Source organism: Setaria italica, chromosome IV (assembly GCF_000263155.2).
Source record: "Setaria italica strain Yugu1 chromosome IV, Setaria_italica_v2.0, whole genome shotgun sequence".
Classification (NCBI taxonomy): Eukaryota; Viridiplantae; Streptophyta; class Magnoliopsida; order Poales; family Poaceae; genus Setaria; species Setaria italica.
This window is the reverse complement of record NC_028453.1, coordinates 18169044-18178956: the sequence shown is the minus strand read 5'-3', so window position 1 is coordinate 18178956 and position 9913 is coordinate 18169044. Positions and strand designations below refer to the sequence as shown.

At 43.7% G+C, this 9913-nt stretch overlaps 1 protein-coding gene across 2 annotated transcripts; it reads right to left on the bottom strand.

Moving 5' to 3' along the window:
- Positions 1-2868: 2868 nt before the first annotated feature.
- On the bottom strand, positions 2869-9803 carry LOC101766495 (putative phospholipid-transporting ATPase 9). Of its 2 annotated transcripts, XM_012845515.2 has the most exons (12): positions 8544-8919; positions 7757-7855; positions 6510-7680; positions 6319-6429; positions 5947-6223; positions 5757-5845; positions 5559-5667; positions 5160-5372; positions 4929-5054; positions 4745-4843; positions 4468-4659; positions 2869-3986 (listed from the first exon to the last, which is right to left on the bottom strand). In XM_012845515.2, exons 2-12 carry the CDS (start codon positions 7788-7790, stop codon positions 3339-3341), a joined length of 3069 nt encoding a protein of 1022 aa, XP_012700969.1. In that variant the 5' UTR covers positions 7791-7855; positions 8544-8919; the 3' UTR covers positions 2869-3338. The 2 variants fall into 2 exon arrangements, with proteins under 2 accessions (XP_012700969.1, XP_004965380.1); XM_004965323.3 differs by having other exon boundaries at positions 6510-7855; positions 8544-9803.
- Positions 9804-9913: the final 110 nt, after the last annotated feature.

Here is a 9913-nt window from a genome sequence, read left to right as displayed (position 1 = left end):
TTTGGCTATCCTGAATGGTAAACTTTTGGTTTCTTCTCATACAACAATGACTTTCTACAGAAATATCTGGTAATTTTTCTTTGTATTACTCAACTATCTCCTCTGCTTTGAACACTTTGATGCGCTCTGAGCACCTTAACGTTCGGGACTACAATTGCACATTGACATCAGATATTGGTTAAAGCCAAACAGCACCTCCGCTTTATTAAAAGTACCAACCAAAACTCAAGAATTTTTGTCTAAACTCAAAAACCAAAACAAATGTCCTGCTGGCCAACCTAATTTCACAAGTCACCAAGCAGCTATCATGAACACCGCTACTTCCCTCGCATATGGGAACCCCAGCTACCTGCCACCAAGTACCGAAAACCATTGGCATTGGCAGGGCGGAGTTCCAAACAATTGTGTACCTGTTGGAGCAAAAGTGCCACAAAAAGTAGTTGCAGGAGGGAAAATCAAACTCTAGAATATTACTTGTTGGCGGGTGTTTTTACAATCTTTCTCTTTTTTGGATTTATTCACACGCACATTTTATTTGCAGGTAATTTGTACTAGAAGACAATACTTTATATTAGAAGTGGGATAATACTTTATTCACATACACTTTCTATTAGAAGTGGGATAATATATTATTTTGCTGCACACTCTGCACCCCATTTTGGTGTTTCTGGATATCTTATTTGTTAGATATGCTCAAGCATCTTTCCTCTCAAACTATGGATCACACATCATGCCATAGCCAAATGTTAAATACAAGGAGCATGGTGGTGTATCAATTTTAATTTCTCCACTGTGAAGATGATACTGTTCTTTTGAACCTGGCATGGTCAATAATGTAGTGAATTTAGCATTCAGTTTTTCTATATATTGGAAAAACTAAGAAGCTATACTATCACAGCAAGATTTAATGCTTAGAAATATCAATAAATGGAGAACAAAAGGTTTGATGTGGGCATAAATTAAGGTGTCATTCCTTCGAGGTTTGGTGTTCATGGTGAAGGCCAAGAAAATTTCTCAAAACATTTTTAGCATTGAGATGAATTTGTGTTGTTCTTTAGAGAGTATCCCTGCTCAAAGGGGACAGAGATCATGACACTGCGGAGTTTGGCAGATGGAAGTCGGAAAGATGAGATCTCTTGAGCCTGTAATACTCTTATACACCCCAAATACAATATAATACGAGTGCATGATTGGAAAAAAGAGAGAAAGGCGGGTAACCTTGCCCACTAAGCAAGCAACATGCCATGATGGCATATATCTGAGCTTTAAGCTTTAAAACAGGGCCGGGTTAACCCCCCTGCTGCGTGGCCAAAGCTTCAGAAAAGGTGCAAACCTGATCGAATTCAGTGTCCTACTCCATCTGCCAATGAAATGGAAGAGGCAAAAAGGGAAAAAAAACCCAGCCTTTCTCTCTCTGATTCAACAAGGTGGCCAACTGCAATTTCATAAGGTGAAACGGTTGCCAGCGTGTAGGGCATTGCATTCGCGATGATCAATCATCATCGGCCGTCGCAAGCTGAAAAATGATTGGGGTCCAGACTCCAGAATTCAAACATTGACTCACAGTTGGGATGAAATAAACTTTAAGAAGATGGTTCCTCTGTGTCTCTTTGATCGTTCTCCATCCAATTATATTGTTATTGGCATGCACAGTCCTGGAGCAGATCAGATCAGAGATGTTCTTTCCCTTTTCCTAGATACACACACACTGAGAGACGCCATCAAGCAACATTGCATGAGAATGAGAGCCCCCATCATGCTTCTTTCTCCTTTTCTTTCCATGTTGGTGCCCACTCTGTAGTCCTTCCACACACACACACACACACACACACTAAAGCTGACCTCCAAACCCTTTATTCATTTTTCCCTCTCTTTAGCTTAGTTTTCTTCCTCACCTATCCTCTCCTCCATCCATCACCACCACTACAATGTCAAGCATTAGTGCCACTAATACTAGTACTAAATTTGCAAAAAGCAAGTGACACTTTTGCCCCCCTCGCTGCCCCACCCATCCATGCTCACCTCATGGGCATCGGCATTGCCTCCATCCTCAGCTCAAGCCAAGCGCCGCGCATTCACCACCCACAACCGTGCGCGCAGTGTCTCGGTGCGACCAAGAATGGCGGCCGTCATGCCAGCGACACCGACCACGCCGACGACGGCGACGACGATGCCGCTGCCGAGCTACCAGGTGTCCGGCGCGGGCGGCGTCCCGCGGCACGCTGCCTCCGCGGGATCGTCGATCGGCGCCTTCTTCGGGGTGCTGGCCGCGGTGCTCGTGCTCACCGTGCTCTCCTGCGTCTTCGGCCGTGTATGCGCCGCGCAGGCCGAGGGGCCCGACGAGTCCTACGACTGCAGCAGGCTGGCGCGCTGGCGGCGCCGCCGCGCGCCCCGGCGGCGGCCGGCGCCGGCTGCGGAGGCCAAGCAGCAGCCGGCCGCGGATGGGCCGCCGCCTGAGCCGTGACGCATGACGCTCGGCTGTCTTCATCTTTTGCTGCCCTTAATTGCAGGTTAGTATGGTAGTAGGAAAACTGAAAATAAAACAGATATTGTAAATCGATGTAATGTTCTTTTAACCTTTGATGAAGAGTTTCAGGTCACTGTAGTTTGATTTATCTTCTGCTCGTCAGTCATTTTCATATAGAAACATCATAGTGTTATGACTCCTCTTTTTCTTGCCATACGGCCACATAATCAACTTTGAATTTACTCACAGAAAGCGTTGTTTCCGCAAAACAATTTTTTTGCCAAATTTTCTTCCACGAATGGAACAATTATTTTCTAGCCAACTTGAAGAAAGCAATAATTATAAAGGCACGGAGAGCCATATGGACTCCCACACTAGCAAACTCATGCAAACAAGTGCAATTTACATAAATATCTTTAGACACAAGTATAACTACATAGCAAATCATTCATTTATGATTCGTTCCAAATAATAAAACATGAAAACCACTCAAATCAGAAGCCTTACCATTATTATTTTTTAAGATACAATTGAGAGAGGCAGGCAAAGGGGGCAAAAGAAATACAACACAAAAGGAAATTCTACCAACCTGGTTACAAGCATCTACATGTATAAGAGAAAGGTGGAAAAAAAAAGCACAAAGCATTGAACTGCTAAAAATGAACTTTACAGTAAGTATTCTCTTGGCCTCCTTGTGATCTATCTAAACAATCTGTGATCTTGCTCTATCATCTGAACTGGAAAAGCTCCTATGACAGACATCATAGAAGCATAAATCCAGGAAAATCCCCAGGTTCCAATCAGTTCAGCTGTCATCTTCCCGGAGACGATAAACTATAAGCTGTACAAAACGCAAAATCTACTGAAAATACTATTCCTGAACCTCTAGCTCTGTCTCCCTTGTTATTTGCATAGCCTTGCCATCACGACGAGCAGAGATACCGACCATCCTCTGCTGTGATGATGTTCTATGTCGTGACGACAACTGCCTTGCCACTTCAGGATCTTCAGCCTTCCCCAAGTACCTTTTCCACTGAATCTTGTTGTGGAACATCGGGAAAAACCGGATCTGGATTGCTGCATAGCTGAAGTAGGGGACAAGTGTTGCCATCACAACGAAAAGTGTCACCAACCAAAATGAAAGGGCCGGGGCCAGCTGCTCGATGAAGACCATGTATGCTGTTGTTGAGAACCTTGGGTTTATGGCACCATAAACCAAGAGAAAGAGGTACCATACGGCAATGCTGCCCCATATGAATATGTGCTGGATGATGGTGAAGTAGTTCACAGAGAGCGCCATTTGACAGTTCACGACCCATACAACACAAGTGTACATGACAACACCTAGGGCATCCAAGCCCGCAACTTGACCATCCTGACGGAATGCCTGGTCCTCAAAGGCAGTTATGCAGAAGAAAAAGATCAAGACAGCATTCATCACACCGTTAAGCATCCAGCCAAGTATCCGCCGCCAGCTGAATAATATATTTTGCACTCCTTCTTGGTAGAGCTGCGGATACTGCAAAGGAACAGAGAACATGAAGCTAAGTTAAAGTAGGTAGGTAAAACAAAGGGAAAACAAGACTCAATAATTCAAACAGCTCTTTGGACCTTCAACTAACTTGAAAAATAGTGTTATCCTGATTTGTCCAATGTAGCAGTAAAATTGGGACTTCAAAACCCCAAAAATAGGACTTATAAAGGCATTTTAAAGGCTGAAAAAAGCCTTTGGACTAAATAAGAGATAGTACTTAAATAAACTGAAAACATACACATCATGAGAACTCTTCTAATCAACAAGGGAAAAACACTTAGGCCCAGAGAAACAAAACATTATAGTTATGTACCTTGCACTAATCCCAAGGGTAGAAAGCGTACTTTCTTCAGAAAATATAGGGTAGAACATCTTTACATGATATTACAGATTTGACAGGGAGTGTATCCAAAATTGTCTACTACTCAACCAATGATTTTATTTGTTCCTAAACTGTTTAAATTACCTGTATGCACAGCCTGGCAGACACATCCTGGTCAAACACTCCCAAAGCAATGACGGGAAGGGAAGTGAAGAAAACATTATAGAGTGACAAGAACCAATCATTGTAAGCTGGCTTCCCGGAGAAAGATGCAAATGCTTCGTACAGAAAGATAGTGACACCAAAAGTAACATTCTTGTAGAAGAAATAGCATATCTGCACATCAACCCCCAAAATATTATCAAAAGACTTGAATTACAGAGCCTGATTAAATCAAAATAAACGTAAATCGCAACTATACCATCACTGAAATGCGCCGGTAACACCAATGTCCGTGCACCAGAAGTAATCGTTCTAGAAAGCGGAATTGGGCAACAGCAACATCACTTGCCATGACGGCCTAGAACATCATAAGAAGAAACAAGGAATAAGGAAAGAAATCATGGGCACAGTTAACAAAAGTTATAAAGCATCGAATTAGTAACCTGCATTCCTTCAGCACCACTAATGCCAACCCCTATGTCAGCTTCTTGAAGCATTCCAACATCGTTTGCCCCATCACCTATTGCTAAAGTCACTTTGTGTGTCACTTCTTTAACAAGTCTTGTAACCTGGATAGTTGTATGTTAATGTGTTTGCATGTATTTTCTGGAAGAAAAACACTAAGAAAATACATAGAAAAGAGACAGGAACTTAAGAATAGCAAAAAATCTGACCAGTGCCTTCTGTTTTGGTGAAGATCGGCAACATATCACTGATGCGCACTTGATAGCAAGATCTAGGAACTTAAACTTGACATCATCTTCCAAAGCATAAGTTAGTGATTTACCATCAATGATTAGTGCAAATGATGCAGTGCTAGTTTGAGTTGAAGGTGGAATTTTTTCAATCCCATCCTCTATCTGATCCATGACCCTTTGCTTTGATGCCTGGAGATAAAAAAAGGATGCAACGATTGATTGGCTAGGTTCTCAAGTAATAATTGTGAATGTATGCCTTGTTTTTTTTAAACACTAGGGAGCTATCATTGTAAACAGGGAGCATTCCAATAGTTAAGTCTTTTATATGTAAAATGACTGCAACATGTCTGATGTAACATGTAATCAATTATTCACCTTAGCAATTGCTTGTTTGTCTCCATTTTTCTCCAATGCTATGATGTCAGGTTGTTCCAGTGTGACAATTATCTGTGTCATGCCTTGCCTGAGTAGGCTACATGCAAACCTGCAGTTGGAGAAGCACATGAATCAGAAAAGAAAACAGTCAGGTTGAAATAAAAAGTTCATATTTAGAAGCAAGCATAGAATGCTTACCCAATATTGATAGCTGTCTCCATCTTGTCGCCTGTCAGGACCCATATCTTAATTCCGGCTTGTGCGAGCTTGTCTATGCATTCAGGCACCTGAATATGTAAGTGCACATGAGTACATGAACAGGCAAGATTCCCTAGAATGCATACAAATAAGATGTGGAACAGAAAGGTTTATCCACAAAAGGTCATACCCCCTTTTGGAGCTTGTCTTCAACAGCGGTGGCACCAAGAAGAATCAAGTCCTGTTCAATGCTATCAGCAGCTTGCTCAATTTTTTCATCCCTGTCAGCACTTACAGATGTTTTGGCATCGTTCAATTTTTCATTGAATTCCTTATACTCTTTTTCATCCAAGACACGGTATGCTAGAACTAAGGTTCTCAGACCGGAATCAGAATACTCATTTATGTGTCTTCTAGTATCTTCTTCAAATTTTCTTCCATCTGGTGCAAGCCTTTTGAACATCACACTGTTCACATAGGGACAACAATTAGAAATCATGGACAGAAATAGAAGTATCGATCTCTGACTTAAACATGGAAATCTAATCTAAATAGAGCTAACCTATCAGCACCCTTGCTGAAAAGTAATATCCTTCCCTCTGGTTCCTTGACTATCACAGACATCCGTTTCCTTGAGCTACTGAATTCCAATATATTTAGGAGGTCATACTTTCTGTACCAGAATGCAGAAGGATCAGAATTAGGTACCAAGGAAGGATAACCTATAGAGGAAAGAACAAAGAAATTTGTTACCTTTTCTCAACAACATTCTGACTTGGATCCCGTTCACGAACAATTATAGTTGTTGGTGACCTCTTGTAAAATTCGAACCCTAGTTCTCTAGCTGCAATAACAAATGCAGCTTCATCAGGGGACTCAGCTTCATATGAAACCTTCCCAGTTTCATCTATTTCAGCTATGCATGTGTGGCAGATGGCTAAGAGCCGGAAAAAATCTCTTATCATATCTCTATTAGGCTCATTAGTCCAGTTTCCATCCATTATTCGCGGATCCTTGAAATTGAACCCTTTAACATGAGGACTGTCGTCAACTTTCTTGTCCTTGTGGTCTCCATTTTCAATGTCATCATCTAACCGAGCCCCTTTCCTCATAGCCATAGCTCTCTCAACTTCAGTGACACCCTGACCATAGGCAGTGCCGGCAATCGAACACTTAATGAACTCCATCATGTTACACGTCAATGTCCCAGTCTTATCAGATAGAATTGTATCAACCATACCTAGTTCTTCATTTAGATTCGAAGTACGAGCATGAGTTGGCTTATCTGATTCTTCATGGTACATTTCAATATCCTGGTTGATGAATAGAGCTTGCAAGAGCTTGACCATCTCAATGGATATGTACAAAGAAATTGGTATGAAGTAACTATACAGCATCAAGGCCGTCAACAAATGAAAGAAAGATGCTAGAGCAGCTCGTTTTGGATCATAGAATATAGTAGTAGCATCTGGACGAAGATACCACCGTTTGATCTCACCATCTCTTAGGTCCTCTTTGGTCCATATCCCAAAGAAGACAGAACCAAGCAATGCAATCATGAGTAGAGAAGACATCAGAAGGTAAATAATTTTATCCATTTTCTTCTCAATCTTACTTCTTTTAGATGGTGGATCAGTAGCATTTTGCATCACTTTAGTATCGTGACCTGTGAAGATGACAGCCCCATATATGTAGTCTGTGTTCCGTAGTTTTGAGTCCCGAAGAAGAAGCTGTTGGGGTGACAGGGGATGTCGCTGGCCTTTCCATTCCATTGAACCGACAAAAGAGTAGAGGTTTGCATTTGGGTCTTCACATTTTATTGTTTGTCTGACTTCTCTAAACTTTATGTCCTCTTGTAAATCCGATGTGACCTCGAGAGCTTGTTTAATTTTCAAATTTGTTTCACCATCGAGGTTCATAGTCTCTACATAACAGATTCCATCCGGATAGTTAGATGAAAGCAGAATCATATCAGCGGGAAAGAAATTATCCTTCTCCACCTTTATTACATCTCCAACTTTGATGTTCTTCCATTTTGTCTCTTCAAAATTGCCATTTCCCCTGTGCACTTTGACTATCCGATTATTGAGCTCATGATCCTGGGTGATGTAGTGGCACAGATCTATTTAATATACCAATAGCATGGAGAATTTACATAAAATATTCAAATTAACTAAATTACACTAACAGTCAATTACAACTAATATCAATGTCAGAAAACCATCACATAAACGTGTACAGCATCAACTATATGAGTTTATAACGAAGTTAATTATGTTACAACTTGATTCCCAGATAAGCTCAGCATTTATATATATAAAAAAAGATGACTTGGAATATTAAGTGATACAATTGAGACCACAAACTATTGCTACATCACAAACAGCAACACAAGTAGAATGGATCATTGTGATTATAATCCATAATGGATCACATGGTCAAATCACACGCATGGAAAATGATCAAATTAAGAATTTAAGTTTTCGACACCAAAATACATAGTAATATAGCTCAGTGAATTGTTCAGAATGAGAATTCATTGTTTGCATAAGTAAGGCATACATATTATTTCCCTATAACCTATCTATAGAGAATGAACCCAACAATCCCAACACCAAGAAAAGGCGAAGAAAATTTTGTTCCGGTTTATTAAATAGTATATCAATCAAGCATTGGATTAATTAAGCATACGAGCTGTTCGAGTACTTTCAAACCACAGTGCTTACGTCATGAACAAAATTCAATAAATATTACAGCTAGGATGTAAACATAAGATCCGAATGGCACCTGTTGTTTCCTCCTCCAGTCCTCAACCCCTTCTTTCGCCATGGTGGCCACAATCACGACACACAGCGGCGCAAGCGCGCTCACTGCTGTGTAAGGCGCGAGTGGGGTCAAGGCAAGGATACCCGAGACGAGGAAGTAGAAGTTGGCCACCCTCCTGAACTGCTCGAAGAGGGACTTAGGCAGGAAGGTGGCCAGATTGTACTTTGTCGTCGACACCTCATTAAGCGGGTAACTGAATCCCTCCTCGAGCCTATCCGGCTCGTTGACGTACACGACCCGAGAGAACCCCACCATCCCAATCCGCGAGTGATCATCACTGGGGTCCGTGTGACAGCGGATGAATGTCAACAATACACTGAGCTTGAGCTTCTCCAGCCTCTTGATCCGATGCCGCGCCATTCCTCTAGACTCAATGAAATCGCTGCACCAAAGCTTCTCCAAAAATCCCCAAGAAGTCGACAGGGCCACGGATTCAGGGTTCTTGGCTGCCACCACCCGAGCAGCCAACTTGCTCCAATCTTGTTGAGCAGTGGGGGCAACAGAGCTCCAAACCAATCTTACTGCAGAACGCAATCGGCAATCCCCTCAGAAGAAGAGGAGCTCAGATTCGAGCTGCAATGGCCTCCAAGGAAGCGCCCCGCAATCAATTCCCACCCAACTCCACCCCCACACCCACCTAAAAAAAGCAAATACGCCACGCAGGCACAGAGAGAACTGCCGCAGAGCCGGGACTGAGCTGGACCAAGCCGCTTCAGCAGCGGCAAAACCACCTCCTTTCCCAAGAAGAAGAAGAAGAAGAACGCGTCAACAGAGCGGCTCCTCCGAGATCCCGCCCTGCTGCCGCGGCGCCGTCGCAGTCGTCCTCCTCCGCCCCGCTTCGCCGAGACGCCAGAACCGCGGCTTGAGGCGACCACACCGGAGGCACCGATCCATGCGGCGGCCGGCTTTCCCGCGGTGCTGCGTCTGTGCCTCCTCCAAGAAAGGGACGGCCCTCAGAGCAAGGGAAGGATTAATAGGCGGCGGGAATCTCCCTCCCCGCAGGGGCGGCAAGGCAATGCGCCCGCGACGCACGCAGCCGGCACGGAAGGCACCCAGAGACGGACCCCGCCCACACAGCACGCGGGTCGGGCTGGGTTTTGCCTTGGTGTGTCCGCCGGCGAATCAGGGGACGCGTCGAGGGGAAGGAAGGCCCCGTTCGGGCACGGGGAAAATTCCAAGCTTTGGGAAGGGAGGGAGAGAGAGCGGGAGAGAGGGAGGGGAGGGGAGGAGGCCGAGGCGAGGTCAATGGAATGGGAGGTAGGCCGACGGGGCGTGCAGCGCCCACGCCGATGGAGGAGAGGAGTCTAAAGAGAGAGAGGGGGGGGGGGGGG